This window comes from Calidris pugnax, unplaced genomic scaffold (assembly GCF_001431845.1).
Source record: "Calidris pugnax isolate Ruff unplaced genomic scaffold, ASM143184v1 scaffold161, whole genome shotgun sequence".
Taxonomy (NCBI): domain Eukaryota; kingdom Metazoa; phylum Chordata; class Aves; order Charadriiformes; family Scolopacidae; genus Calidris; species Calidris pugnax.
The window spans coordinates 1,479,744-1,495,463 of record NW_015090955.1 but is presented as its reverse complement, the minus strand read 5'-3'; the positions used below and the strand labels follow the sequence as shown (position 1 = coordinate 1,495,463).

At 49.0% G+C, this 15,720-nt stretch overlaps 1 protein-coding gene across 1 annotated transcript in view; it reads left to right on the top strand.

Moving 5' to 3' along the window:
* PAX7 (paired box 7) overlaps nt 1-10,673 on the top strand; it is a 95,750-nt gene extending 85,077 nt beyond the window's left edge. Inside the window, exons 8-9 of the mRNA XM_014952037.1 lie at nt 4,168-4,414; nt 8,850-10,673. Of these exons, the coding sequence (XP_014807523.1) occupies nt 4,168-4,414; nt 8,850-8,965 (363 nt within the window). The 3' untranslated portion in view covers nt 8,966-10,673. The remainder of the gene's footprint in view (nt 1-4,167; nt 4,415-8,849) is intronic.
* The last annotated feature ends 5,047 nt before the right edge of the window (nt 10,674-15,720 follow it).

Here is a 15,720-nt window from a genome sequence, read left to right as displayed (position 1 = left end):
GTGGTGGCTGGCTCTTTCATCCAGGAGGGTCTTTGTGCATTAACCTTGGTCTCCCCAACACATCAGGACCCCTACCCCCTCTCCCCCCCATGACAAATGACCTCCAGAAAGGGTAGATACGAGGCCGAAGGCTCCCAGCACCGTGGCTGTTATTGACTTACCCTGAAGTGGGAGCCCACGGCACGCCTGTGACTGATTTGGGACAGCAGCAAAGGGACAGGAGATGGAGAAGGGGAGAGAGAGAGAGAGAGAGAGAGACAAGTGATGAGAGGGAGGGGAAAGGGAAGGCTGTCAGTCACCATGATGGACAGGTAGCAGATTTCCCTCCAGATAAAACCTTACAGATGTGAAGTGGGTATTGATTTTTAGTTAGTGATGATAATGCACCAAGAAGTAATAAATTATAGGAAAGCAAGGTCAAAAAGAAAAGGTAAAAGGACTTTGCATTCTTGAGGAGGGGATTTCTCCAGATGCCCCAGACTTTGCTAAGTTCAAAAGTTGCCTGGAAAATGAGTTTATCCAGCTGAAACAAGAAGTCAGATAAGGCAGGCCTGCTGAGGCTGGAGGGCTTTTGTAGGGTTATCCGTGCTGGGTGGCTGCGTAGGAAGAGGGAATAGAAATCTACTGTTCACTCTGGTTATTTCTAACACCTTCGTGTCCTGGGGTGGGGAAAATGGGACGCCATCCTCTGATTGAGTCTCAGGGGAGCTCAGCCCCAAATTGCTCTCAGTGTGCCTGGAAAAGGCAAACACTTCCCACAGTCAGTGTCGCTGAAGAGGAAAGGAAGATCTTTGGGGCTCCTGGCTCAGCTGAGCCTCCCTCAGGGTTCCTCTGCAGCCCTCAGCCACCCTACCTCCATGGGAGCAGCCAGCAGGGATGTCCATCTCGTAGCATCTTCCAGCATCTCCCCTCTCCAACCTCCCTACAGTTCCCTGTCCATTATCCACCCTGGCATCGTCACGATGAAAAATTGGCATCCTTATCTTTCACCACGGATTTCCCGAGGGAAGTTCAGCCCACTTTTTTTTCAGAAAGAGGTCTTAGGGTGGGTTGAATTGTCCTTCAGAAATGTCAGTCTCTCTGTAGAGGGATTCTGGAGGATTAGCAGAGACTAGAAACTTAACTTCACATGGCTAAGGTTAGTTGAGTCGAGTCGTAGCTTAAGTGACTTGCACAAGCCCTTGTGAGTCAGTAGCAGAGCTGGGATTAGAAATCAGCCCTGATTCTGACTGATTAAAGCCAATTACTGTCTTTAGTAGGATTTGTGCAAGTGTCTTCTCCGGTCTCAGCTCCTCTGAATCTGAAGAGTGTGAATCTGGGTTTCATTTGCCGACGTTGCTTTACATCCCCCTTTCTTTTTAAAAGGGCCTTTAGCGGAAGTGTTAATACGACTTCTGCTTGCTTTAAGAGCCTTTTATTTTTTCTGAGTAATATAAAGCAGCTGACTCTTTTGGGGAGATGGCCAGGAGGGAGAGCACTTAGAAAACCCTCTGCTCTGTGAGTGGTTCCAGTTGCCCTTCGCTTTATAGCGCACCATTTCTTCTCTGCACCTGCGGGGCTCAGGGGGGACGGGCAGCGCTTCCAGACCTGCACAGCTCAGGAAAGGAGAGTCCCAAACGCTCTGGCTTTGTGCTAACGGGGCTGGAGCCTGCCCAAAACCACTCGTCATTCCCATGGCTGTGTTTTCCTGCATGCAAGAAGGATGTTTATTGTTTTAAAACATCCGATTTCTGCTCACGAGTGAAATCCAATAACGGCTCGTGGCTGCTGTCTACGGAAAGGTCCTGCGTATCTGTCAGGGCAAGGGGGTGCAGGGTGTCACAGCGACGGCTGAGGTGATGCTGAAGCTGGGAAGCCTGCTCTGAAGCAGGATGGAGGGGCAGAAGAAGGAGGATTGGTAGCTGAGCCAGATCAAAGTTCGCGACCCGGCTTTAGTGGAAGGTTACAAATAACTTTGCAGCTGGAAAACCCACCTTCAGGCTGCACTCCCCTGATTTTCCCCTTGCATAAGCCTCCAGGCAGAGAGGTTTACGTTACATCCACCCAGAAAAGCATGACAGCCCCGTTCTCGTATTAATCCACTCTGTCTTGCATATTTAAATGCAATTTCCTTTCTTCTTTCTTTCTTTGGGCTGTCATGGGGCAGGGAGTTCCACGGGCACATTTAGGACAGCGTTATGGCTAAACAACTTCATCTAGATACCTCGAGGCTTAATGGCTGTGATTAAGAAGCTGTGCCCGGAGGGTCTGGAGAGCTGGAGGTAATTTGGGCTCTGTTTGGAGCTCCGTCTGCCCCACGGAGAGCTGGAGGTAATTTGGGCTCTGTTTGGAGCTCCGTCTGCCCCACGGTGTAGAGACAGCTAAGCTGGGTTTAACTTTTGGGTTTAACTAGCAAACTCTTGGACCAGAGTCCAGTTGCTACTGGACCAGAAGCAAACTCAGTTCAGGCTGAAAACCCTGAAGGAGGAGAGGGGGAATGAGCCCCTTCTGAGCTCTGTGCTGCTTTTACTGAGCGTGTCCCCGGGTCTCTGTACCACAACTGCAGACAAACCCGGTGGCTGGGGTTAGATTGGTTTTCCAGGCTTTTTAACTAACCCCCTCCCCGGTACCTCCCCACCGCCTCCCCCTCCGCGGGGGTCCAGCCTCCCCTGCTCCCCAATTTCTCTCCCAAACAAACGCCTGGGAAGGATCTCGGGCTGGCCGAGTCGGGAGGTGGCATCACATCAAGAGAAAGCGTCTTAGCGGGGGCTCCTGAATCCTTCCGGGGGGAGGGAGGAGAAGCTTTAGAAAGCAAAGGGCAGCGTGGAGCCGGTCATTCAGCCTAAACCCCCTGCTCCAGCAGGAAGGTGAGGGGAGGAGGGGATGGGGAAGGTGTCGGGGTGAGGAGCAGGAAGGGGAGACGCCGCTCTATACAAGCCCTCTTGTCTCCTTCCAGAGAATGGATCCTCCGCACAATAGCTCACCAGGCCGCTGGTGGGGGATAAAGGGCTCATTTTACCACTTGCCAGGCTCCAAATATTTCCAATTTGCCACTTTAATTGATGTCAATAAGGTTATGCTAAATTCGGAGATTTTCAGCCGCTCGGCATCTGAGCGCCGGCCTGGCCCCCTGAGGTGACTGGCTGTCCCCTTCTCCCCCCGCCGCCGTCCCCCGGCACAAACACGGCCAGGCAAGGCCCGGCAAGGCCCGCGGCGGCTGCGAGATCAACCAAGAGGCATCAGGACTTCCCTTTCCCTTCCCTCCCCTCGCCGCGGCCCCCCCAGCTTCTGCAAACTCTTTACACTCTTAACTTGGTCACCCCCGGGGGTAATTTTGCTGATTGCAGAAAGGCAATTGCATTAAAGCGCCAGCAGGATCAGGGGCCCGGTGTGAAGGCCTGTAGGCAGCGGCTTACCCCAAACTCACCCGCAGGAACAAATCCGGCATTTTTGCTGCAAAAGAAGGGGGAAAAAAAAAAAAAAAAGTTCATCTGTTTCAGGTCTCAAAGCAGGAAGATCGCTTGTGTGCAAATGTAATTACGTTTTCAAACCGAGCACTACGCTGAAATGAGCCCAGCCAGGACCTGTTCTCCTTTAACATTTGAGGGTAAAGAAAACTTTGACATTTCAGTCCCTAAAGCTGAATCTGCATCAAAGCCAGAAAGGGTTTGTCTCTGGTTTACTTAGGGACCTTGGCAAACCAAGCGCCACTCAGACACCAAAGGAAGGGGCTGTCTTCAGTGTCCCTTTCTGAAAATATAGCTTTTTCTTCCCTTTTGTAGGAGGGAGGGGGTGTTAGTTCATGGCAGTGTGTGTTGAGCAGGTTTGTCCCAAGTTTATTCCTCTCTCCAGTGTTCATTCTCAACAGCACGGCTAACACTGTTGGCAGGTCAGCAAAGAGAGAGCAAAAATTGAGGGTGCTTTGAAGGAACTTCTCATTTATCCCTATTGAGGTCTTTCAAATAGAGTGTTAGAGACAGAGGAGCCAACTGTGGGGTCTCTCTGTTGTTACTGGGTGGATTCAGGCCTCCATTCTCCAGCCTGGCCAAACCTGTATTGATATTGTGTATTATACTGTTAGAGCACCATTATATATGTCAACTGTTTCTCCCTGGTGTGCATGAAGGCAGCTGCAAATGTACCCTTTCTCCTCCAGACGTTGACACATTGTCTCCTGTGTTTCTCCAGGTGATGAGCATCCTGAGCAACCCCAGCGGGGTTCCTCCGCAACCCCAGGCTGACTTCTCCATCTCTCCCCTTCACGGTGGCTTGGACACCACCAACTCCATCTCTGCCAGCTGCAGCCAGAGGAGCGACTCCATCAAGTCCGTGGACAGCCTCCCGACTTCCCAGTCCTACTGTCCTCCCACCTACAGCACCACCAGTTACAGCGTGGACCCAGTGGCTGGCTACCAGTATGGACAGTATGGACAAAGTAAGTGCAGTGATTGTATTCCCCCTGCATAGGGGACAGGAGAAGAGAGGGAGGGAATGTAAGAAGGTGTGTATATTGTACTGGAAGGGGTTTTCATGGAAATCTGTCCATCTAGAGAGTAAATGGGAATCTGCTCACCAGACACAGATGGAGATTGCTCCACAGCCTCCCCAACACCCTTGCAGTCCAATTAAGTCCCAACTGAAACATGAAAACATTTCTATTAGAAAAGGACAACTCCTAGATCTCTCTCCTTCCCCATCTCCAATTCTTGCTTCCCCAAAAGCCCTACAACATGTTCACCCTCCTCAGCCAAAAGAAAGCTGGGATTTTAATGCCGTCCCTTAGTGATACACAACTCTATGTGTTGCTTCCTCCCCTGCTCTCTGTAAGGCAAGGGCTGGCTCCACGCTCAGAGGTTTTGCTACCAAATATGTTAAGCCAAAGCGTGTCAACTGGGCTGGGGTTCTGCAAAAGCTGAAGCCAGACAGGGATTGTAATCCTGAACCCAAGCCTCAGACCCGAAAGGCAGAGGGACCCTGGGAGGGTCTGTTTCTGCTTCAGAATGGTTGGGTCACAAAAACACCAGCGAGCCTGGCAAAGGGCTCACCTGCCGGTGTTAAACTAATAATAAGTGTGGTGTTGTGAGAGAGTGATCCGTGGAGGGTTAAAGGTGCATCCTCTTCCTCCGGGAGTGCTCCTGCTTGCCCACAGCTTGTCCTCAGTGACCTTTCCTTCCATTTGGCTGTGGCTTTTTATTCCCCTCTCCGTCACAGCCCTTTAATGTCTTTAACTTCTACAGCTAAATGAGAACCGGCTGTGGCGGCAGACGGGATCAATAGCAGCTTCCCCCCACCCCTCCTTTTTTTGTTTTTCGGGAGTTTGATCTGTGACCCCTTGACCTTCCCCTCGCTTCTGGATGTGAGGCTGGACACACGTGCTATTGATAAAAATCTTAAACAAATTCCAATACCATGTATTTCCAATAAAGATTCCCTTGGGCAAGACGTTAGTCACACCCATGTGTGTAAAAAATAAAATAAGGAGGACGAGCTACGTTTTCTGAGAGAGAGAGAGAGACCAGCAAAGGAGAAGGAAAGAGAAAGAAGGGTTTGTCTTGGTTTGCTGCAGGAATTTTTACTTGCTCCTCTCCTTATGCTGCTGAAAAACTGTTCACACAGCCCTATTTATGTTATTTTATTTGCCCTCCTTTCCTGATTTCTGTCGCATGGCTCCCTCATTTCTGCTAAGCACCCATTAAATTTACAAGTCCAGTTTAGAGCCCACTGGGCTCGGTTTGGAACAGGAATATTTTCCTGTTTAATAGTGATGAGAGTCCAGGCTGCCCACAGACCCGTGCCCAGGTCTTGCCTGGTCGACAGAGTTAGTCCCAACGTGCCGTGTGGCTGTTCTACAGTGGGATCTAAGTTAAAGCACCAAATTCTGTGTGTGTGCACATGTTTCTATAGATCTTTGTATTTACAGCTCTGTACAGGCAATATATTTAAGTCCACTTGTCACCACTTCTCTATAAACCTTTTTTATAATCAGCCCCATTTATAATCATCTCTATGTGAGGAACCAGTTTTCATTGGTAATTAGTCCTGTTAGAGCAATCACTTACGTGAAGTTGACCTTGATATAACAACATTTTTACTTGTCTTTCTCGGTGCATGTTGTATTTAGCAGATACTTCTCATTCCTCCTGCTTTTTAATTCCTCACTGCTTCTTTTCAAATGCTGTTCAAGTGCCGATCGGTGTGAGGTGACCTCCACAAGATCATTATTTATTGATATTTAGTTCAAATCATAGGTTTCTCCCTTCTATGATGCGGCAAAAAAGTATCAAAACTCCTTTTAGTGAGCAGGCTATATAGTGAGGGCAGGCTCTGTGTAACAAGGGACATGGCCAGGGCTTATAAATAAGAGCTCTGTAGCTTTGATGGTCTTTGGACCTGACCCACAGAGAATCTCTCTCTTCCCACTTCTCTCCCTCTTATTCTGTTTTAGAAACACAAAACCAGACACACTTTCTCTCTCACATAAGCAAATAAACACCCAGAGTATTTTTGGTAAATTTCTGGTTTTATTTTGGCTTCTAGTGTATGAAACCAAACAAACCATGTCCTTGATTCTGGCGCGCGGTACCCTGGTGCCTTTCAACTCTTCCCACTGGTACAAAAGGCAATATTGGGAGTTTAGCATGGGTTTTTTTTTTTCAGAAGGATGGGAGTGCCATTACCCTTTCAACTCTTCCCACTGGTACAAAAGGCAATATTGGGAGTTTAGCATGGGGGTTTTTTTCAGAAGAATGGGAGTGCCATCAAATTTGCATTTTGCAGGACAACCAGCTCCAACCGTTCAGCTCCCTCCTTTCCCAAGCACCCTGTGAATTCAGCCAGAGCACAGGGAACAACACAGAGGCACAACACAGAGCATGTCCAAGGAGTAATTTTTTCTGTACCTACAGCCTCTCAAGGATATTATTTAATGTAGTTACCTGAAATAGAATCATGGAATCTAAAATCATGGAATCATGGAATCATAGAATCACAGAATCATGGAATGGTTTGGGTTGGAAGGGACCCTAAAGTCAAGTGCCATCAAATTTGCATTTTGCAGGACAACCAGCTCCAACCGTTCAGCTCCCTCCTTTCCCAAGCACCCTGTGAATTCAGCCAGAGCACAGGGAACAACACAGAGGCACAACACAGAGCATGTCCAAGGAGTAATTTTTTCTGTACCTACAGCCTCTCAAGGATATTATTTAATGTAGTTACCTGAAATAGAATCATGGAATCTAAAATCATGGAATCATGGAATCATAGAATCACAGAATCATGGAATGGTTTGGGTTGGAAGGGACCCTAAGGCCCATCCAGTGCCACCCCCTGCCCTGGGCAGGGACACCTCCCACCACACCAGGTCCCTTCAAGCCCCCTCCAACCTGGCCTTGAACCCCTCCAGGGATGGGGCAGCCACAGCTTCTCTGGGCAACCTGGGCCAGGCTCTCACCACCCTCACACCAAAGAAGTTCTTCTCCAGATCCCATCTCAATCTCCCTTCTTTCAGTTTAAAACCATTACTCCTTGTCCTATGGCTCCATTGCCTCTTTAAAACTGCTACCCCTCATCCTATGGCTCCATTCCTCATAAGGCTCCCTCCCCATCTCTCCTCAATACCAGGGGACCAAGCTGATAAGGTCTGGACGAGAGCCATAGTTTGGGGTCTAACCCTCTGCAGACCCCACTTGAAGCCAGAGGCACCATAACACAACGCTCCAGAGCCCGGCGCTCGAGTCGAGCTACCCCAGGATCCCTGTCCCCAAGGGCCACCAGCCCCACTTGCTCCTTTCTGTGCCACCTGTAGAAGCCGTGCTCCCCAGCAGGGCTCACGTTGGCCCTGGAGAACTTGCCCCGTGCCCATCCTGCTCGGTTCCAGCGCGCCAACCGCCCGGCGCTCGCTCGGCCTGCGCTGTCCCAGCCGGCGAGGAGCAGAGATGCCAGATTAATGTGGTCCTCTTGGTTCCCAAAGGCCGGGGCTGTGTTAATGATGCCGGTGATGGAACGCAGAAGCGTGAAAGGAATTCTAATAGATATGACAAGTCTAATAAGAATTTGTGTCTGGAAGGGACCTCCTCTGGGGCAGGCGTCTGACAAGACGTTGATGGCTGAAATTTGTTTACTCATTGGCACCGATTGTACATCTCCTGCCAGCTCCTTATTAATCTAATTTGAGACATTAAAGCTAGTGAAAGGGAGAGACTTTGACTGAAGCTTGGCTAATGAGCAATGTCACCATCCTGCCCCGGTCCTCTTCCCCCTCAGACCATGGGGCAGAGCTGGGATACGGGTTCAGGCATCGCCTCAGGAGTGGTGGCTGCGTTTCCCACCCAGATGGAGATAAGGGAAGGGGTTTGCCTTAGCAAAGGCAGATGGAGGCAGGCAGAGAGCTCACAGAGATGAGTCAGCACGCAGCCCATGAGTCACAGTCAAGCCCCGTCCAGACTTGGTGAGCTTCCACTGGAATCTCTGGAATCACTTACACCAGCACCACGAAGTGCAGGAGCTGGCTTTGCCGCCGTGAGATGACACAGGGAGGTGAGGCTGGAAGGCTTATCCCACTGGGTTTCTCCTCAGGCTTGTCTTCAAGGAGCTCCCTTGGAAACACCATTTTCCATGGCAGAAGTGGAATTGTAGCTTCTCAGTAGGTCCGTGGAGACCTACCCAGGTGTTTCTGCAGGACCATCATCTCTTTGCACCCTTTCCTAGGAGTGACGCAGGACCCTCGTGTCTGTGACAACCACTGCATCGTACGAACCCCGGTCTGCGAGGTCTGTCGGTTACAGGCCCTTTGATGCTGAAAGCCTCGTTTGCTCTAAATGCTAATGTTGTGTTGTTTTCTCACCCTCCTTTTCCCCCTCCCTCCCCTTCAGCCGCTGTTGATTATTTGGCCAAGAACGTGAGTCTGTCTACACAGCGCAGGATGAAGCTGGGAGAACATTCAGCCGTTCTGGGCCTCCTACCAGTAGAGACAGGCCAAGCTTACTGAAGAGTCCGACTGTGCCAACAACCCACTCCAGCAACGTGGTACCACTGGAGAAAACACCACCAGCCTTCCAGGGATCTACCTGTACCCGGACCCTGCTCCTTCCCAATTCCCTTCCGCCTGGCACCAACTCGGGCTGTGAAGGAGACGGGAAAGAGGGGGAGGGCTCTCCAAGGATCCAGCTCTTCCCAGAGAGTGCTCTTCTGGGAGGCCTCTGTGACCTGACTCCTCCTGTGGCCAGAGACAACGGGTTGGGTACATTTATTAACCCCGAGTTCATGCCCTCCCTCTGACCTACCTGGCCATGGGGTTTTGCCCACACTTAAGGACTTTCCATTGATCTAGGTAGTTGGCATAGTCAAAGCCAAATTGATCTTTTTCTTTTGGTTTTTGTTTTTTTTGTTTTTTTCTTTGTAAAAAAAAAGAAATGTTTCCTTTTCTTTCCATTGCTGTAAATTTGGTGAATGTTGTATAGGAAGGAATAACCAAGCTGATCATTAAGGGTGATACAATTCGGGACCACAGAAGACCTATGGACCAAATATAAGAACTTGTTTAAAAAAAAAACAACAAACAACAAACAAAACAAAAACAAACCACAAAGACAAACAAAAACCAGACAAAACCCCATCTATTAAAGTGACAGCAAATTTCCCCACCCCACTCTACCCTCACCGATGGCTTCCCAAAGCAGGGCCCAAGCAGGCCAGATCGCTGCTGAGCGGGGGCAGGATGTAAGTCCGTCCAGCCTGGGACCTTTGGAAAGTGTAAATGTAAATTGCTGCACGAGGACTGGAGATGATGGGCACAGGCACGAGAGCCATTTACTTTTCCTCTTAGGGACCAATTTAGAGCTGATTATCACTGAAAAGACACGGGAGTCAGATAGCGGCAGGAGACGCGATGGCGAACGCTGGCCTTGCACGGCACAGAGGAAGGGCATCAGATACACCCCATCATCTTGGAGCTTTGGCCCAGCCAGTTGGGAAGGGTGAGGACTTTTAGTGGCCCTTCTTCCACTCAGCTGGGGAGAAGCTGGCCCCAAGAGCAAAGACAAGGGAGGGAAGAGTCAGAGGTGCTCGTCAGCTGCCTGCTCGGAGGGGTTAGTTTGCACAGCCAGGTTCTTCTGCAGGTAAAGGACCACCTGAAACAAAGTGGTGCTGGTTCTGAAGGTGCTTTCCCACAGCTGCCTCTCACTGAGGGATGGATGTGGCCCTGGAATCAGAGGGGAGATGGCCTGAAGAGGCTGTCTAACAGCACCTAGGGAGGAAAGGTGCTCTCAGCTGCAACATTGCACCTATTTGTGCTGTAGGGAAAGATTTACCAACAGAATTCTTTATCTTCTAGCTCCCAGGAGAAGTCCTTGTCCCTGTCCATCCTCCCGGCTCTTCCCCGAGTCCTCTTATTTTTTGTCCTATTCTGTACAACTCGATCTCTCAGTCCCTTCCCTCTGCTTCAGTGGTGGAGCCTTTTTCTCTCCAAGCCAGATCTTGTTCTCTGGATTTATCACCCCACTTTTCCGTAGCAGCCACTGCTCTCGCTTTTGGATCGGCTCACGATTCCGCTCATCACTCTGCTCAGATGAAAGCAGCCAACAATAAGAGGTTATTGCTAAGTCATGAACCACATAGCTTTTTAAATAATTTCCCTTTTGCAGATGCTGATGATCCTTGATGATTCTTAAGCAGATGTTTTCTGATATTATAGACCTTTTCCCCCTTCACCTTCAAAACACTCGATCTCTCAGTCCCTTCCCTCTGCTTCAGTGGTGGAGCCTTTTTCTCTCCAAGCCAGATCTTGTTCTCTGGATTTATCACCCCACTTTTCCGTAGCAGCCACTGCTCTCGCTTTTGGATCGGCTCACGATTCCGCTCATCACTCTGCTCAGATGAAAGCAGCCAACAATAAGAGGTTATTGCTAAGTCATGAACCACATAGCTTTTTAAATAATTTCCCTTTTGCAGATGCTGATGATCCTTGATGATTCTTAAGCAGATGTTTTCTGATATTATAGACCTTTTCCCCCTTCACCTTCAAAAATGTGCCAAAATTTGACCTGGAGAGGCCAGGGAAAGCTGCCCCTGAGATAACCACTGGGATGCACAGAATCTCTGCCAGCCAGTAGCTGATGTGTAGAGTCCAATGGCAACAGGCAGTACTTAAAGTCATCTACAGACTGTTAGAGTTTACGTGCCAAAATTTGACCTGGAGAGGCCAGGGAAAGCTGCCCCTGAGATAACCACTGGGATGCACAGAATCTCTGCCAGCCAGTAGCTGATGTGTAGAGTCCAATGGCAACAGGCAGTACTTAAAGTCATCTACAGACTGAGTTTATAATACACTTACTGTTTTATATGTCTGCTTTAGGATAATGAATGTCTGCATTTGTCCACTGGCGATAATGGGGTCAGATGAGTTCTGGTCCAGCACATGCTCCCAGGTTGTTAAAGGAGACACTTCTCTTTTGCTCTCTTCTGTTGCTGCTGCTTCTTCCATTCTTCTCAAACAATCTCATCTTGTTTTTGCAGCTGAAACAACATTTTTCTGGGGAACTATCCCCTGCCTTGCCCTGACATCATTTATCATGAACCACCAACCCTCCTTCTCTTGGGCCATGTGGGCAAGTACCTGTTCTGACCAAAGCAGGGGTTTCCTCCTTAGGTTGCTCAGCGTCTTATCAGAGCCACATCTGGCTCTCATCAGCTTTGCTTTATGGCTGTGACAGAGCCTGCTCTACATTCCTAAAAGCATATTAATGCACCAGCTTGGCTACTCTGCCTCTCACACTCTGGCATGTTTCTGTGCAGAAGCTCTGTGCTGGGCAACATCTGCATCCAGAGACTCTCATTTATGCTCCAGAGATCCCAGTTCAGCCTCTGCTTGTCCAGCTGTATCACACCTAAAGCTTCCCTTTAATTATGATAGATTTTCCTGGGATCACACAGCTTTTGAAGCACTTGGAGCTTGCATTCCCCGCATCCTTTCTCAGGGCAACATCTAGCACCTACAGCTGGATGAATAGGTGAGGCCAAAGGAACCACTTCCCTTGAGGTGACCAGTTGCATTTCACTCTCCCTGCTCTGTGCCAGTTTGAGATCTTGGAAAGCAGCAGAATATGCTCGTTTAGGGTGTTTAGGCTTTCGAGCTGATCTAAGGAAGAGATCCCTTTTGAATTCCAGCCCTGGCTTAAATGTCATTCCCGTGGGCAGTAACTTCAGCCACACCTGAACTGAGGGACCGAGGGAGAGAGCATCTCTGAGAGACACCAGCCCGGGGATTAGTGACTGAAGCACCCGTTTGAATTTGCTCAGTATCATTCTGAGCCAACTGCTAAAACACCAGAGCACGTGATTTTCTCTCCTGCCACATTTAATACTGCTAAAACACCAGAGCACGTGATTTTCTCTTCCCACCACATTTAATAGCATTTAAGAGGCCAAATACCAATAATCACCCCGTTTGGGAGCACCTTCCAATCCACATCCTCCTTGCCCCCGAGGAAAATGGAGTTGTCGATGGTGGTTGTTGGCCCCGTACCTGCCCCAGGCAGTGGCAATCCCTTCTTTATCCAGAGATTTCTGACCAAATGCATTCCCAGCTGCCTGCTAAACTAGAAGGAAAGTTTCAATTCCTCATGAGAATTGCTTGTCTGCTGCTCCTGCTCGTTTAGGGTGTTTAGGCTTTCGAGCTGATCTAAGGAAGAGATCCCTTTTGAATTCCAGCCCTGGCTTAAATGTCATTCCCGTGGGCAGTAACTTCAGCCACACCTGAACTGAGGGACCGAGGGAGAGAGCATCTCTGAGAGACACCAGCCCGGGGATTAGTGACTGAAGCACCCGTTTGAATTTGCTCAGTATCATTCTGAGCCAACTGCTAAAACACCAGAGCACGTGATTTTCTCTTCCCACCACATTTAATAGCATTTAAGAGGCCAAATACCAATAATCACCCTGTTTGGGAGCACCTTCCAATCCACATCCTCCTTGCCCCCGAGGAAAATGGAGTTGTCGATGGTGGTTGTTGGCCCCGTACCTGCCCCAGGCAGTGGCAATCCCTTCTTTATCCAGAGATTTCTGACCAAATGCATTCCCAGCTGCCTGCTAAACTAGAAGGAAAGTTTCAGTTCCTCACAAGAATTGCTTGTCCTCTGCTCCTGCTCACAGAGACCTCTCCCTTTTCCTCTCCCCTCCCTCAACACGGGCCAGCCGGTCCTCGCCGCAAGCGAGCGGCCCAGGAGGACTTCAGCTGAGTGCAGGACCCCGAAAATCAAAAAAGTTTTGAAAAGAGGGAGCGCCGTAGAGACCTCTTTGCCAATTACCTTCACCAGAAAGTCCGTGACCACCCGGGCACTGCTGTAAATAGAGTTCTTAGAGGAATATGAAAACCGCCCCGTGCTAGCGCAAATAGCTATTCTCTGACCTTTCCCTCGTGGTCGCACTTTGTACATTAGTTGGAAATTTGGTCATGTGCTGTATGTTTATAGAAAGTTGACATTTTTTTATACTAAAAAACACAGTGAGTGCCGTGCTAGTTAAAAAAAAAAAAAAAAAAATTTTATTTGGTTTTTTTAGAAATTAAAAAAAAAAAGGAAAAAAAAAAAGGGGGAGGGGGGATGAACTGTAGAAATTTGCCTATCGTGTGTTTTCAAAATACATTCCAGAATCTTTGGGGTGGGATGGGTTTGATTTGGGGATTTTATTTTATTTTATTTTATTTTTTGTTTGTTTCTTTGTTTTGTTTTAAGGTACGTTCATGTATGAAAGTCCAAGTATTTTTTTATTTTTTTTTTTTTTGTTCTGGTTTGGTTTATGGATTGCCAACCTCAGTTCTGCTGAAAAGAGACAAACTCAGGGGGTGGGGTGGGACGGGGTGGGGGGGACACAAAACAGAAGGAGGTGCCTTGAAGGCGAAACGAACCCGAGCGTGGAAGAGTAGCAATGGGCAGCAGACAAGGGCTGGGCAGCAGGACCCTGAAGAATGGACCCTGAAGAATGCTCCAAGTGGGACCAAACGGGGACTGAGCAGAAACTCCACACTCTGAGGGTGCCTGGGAATCCCCCAACAGTCCTGCTCCTCATCCCAACAACCCACCAAGCCAAGGGACACGCTCCGGAGTCGTTCTTTCAGCTTGGCATTTCTTCCATGCCCGCAGATGAGAACTGACATCCTCGGGGGGAAAAGGAAAAACGCCGAGGGGATTTCTTTTTACCTCCCCGTGCCCCCCCCCTTCACCTCCCAGCGCCCTCCTGAGACCCCAAAAAATGGACCTTTCCTCACTGTGTCCAGTAACTCAGCAGATTGGCTCCTGTCGCTCAGAGACTTTGTGTATTTAATGCTTCTAACCCGTCACCCCTTTAACACCTCCATATACCCGCCTGGGGAATATCTACATAGCACTATAGGACATTCCTTATTCCTAGTAACTGCGGATATGTTGCTTCTGTGTTTGACTCATAGCCATTTTGCTCCATGTGTGTGCCTGCGTGTGAGCGTGTGTGCGTGCGCCCGTGTGCCTGCCTGCGTGCGTGTGTATATATATAATCGCACCATAATTTATTCAGCTATATGGAGTAGTCTAGTAGAAAAGAGAAACTGGTATTTGCTTTAACTACCTGCTGCCTGTAGGTGTCTCTCTGTAACTCAGGCATAACTGTTATACATTAAAAGAAAAAAAAAGAAAAAAAAAGGATTAAAAGTGTCTTGGGGTGGGCTTGTGTGCTTAACTCGCTCCGCAGCATGCCGAGCACAAGGGGGAAAGCTGTTAAATCAAAAATACTCACACACACACACACTGCTGTTAAATCAAAAATATTCACACACACACACAAACTGCAGATGTTTTCCCTAAAAAAAAAGGTTTTCCACCTTTTCACTCCGTAACGAAAAGGTGGAAAAGCGACGTAAATAAACACAACGTTTCATTTCTAATTTATAATAATGGGGTTCTAGTTGACAAGCGGCTGAATATGAGCCGGCCGTGTGCCCAGGGGGGCAAGAAAGCCAATGGCATTCTGGCTTGTATCAAAAATAGTGTGACCAGCAGAAGTAGGGAGGTGATTGTGCCCCTGTACTCAGCACTGGGGAGGCCACACCTCGAGTGTTGTGTCCAGTTTTGGGCACCTCAATCCAAGAGAGATCTGGAGGTGCTGGAGCGAGTGCAGAGGAGGGCAACGAAACTGGTGAGGGGGCTGGAAAACAAATCGTATGAGGAGCAGCTGAGGGAGCTGGGGCTGTTTAGTGTGAGGAAGAGGAGGCTGAGGGGAGACCTCATCACTCTCTACAACTACTTGAAAGGACACTATAGAGAGGTTGGTGCTGGTCTCTTCTCACAGGTAATTAGTGACAGAACGAGAGGGAACGGCTTCAAGCTCCAACAGGGGAGGTTTAGATTGAACATTAGGAAAGAATTTTTCCCCGAAAGAGTGGTCGGGCATTGGAACAGGCTGCCCAGGGAGGGGGTGGAGTCCCCATCCCTGGCTGTGTTTAAGGGCCGTTTAGATGCAGTGCTGAGGGACATCGTGTAGGGGAGGACTTTGTAGAGTAGGGGAGATGGTTGGACTCGATGATCCCAAGGGTCTCTTCCAACCTAGACGATTCTATGATTATTATAACAAAATTTACTTTCAGGCACCTTTACGTGAGTCTTTTTTACTCACGGTAACTGCAGTAGCATTGTGACTTTGTGCATCTTTGCTCAGATATAGCGGGGATTCCTGCCCCACGGAACCTCAGTGGGTATTCCCTGATGCCACTGCTTC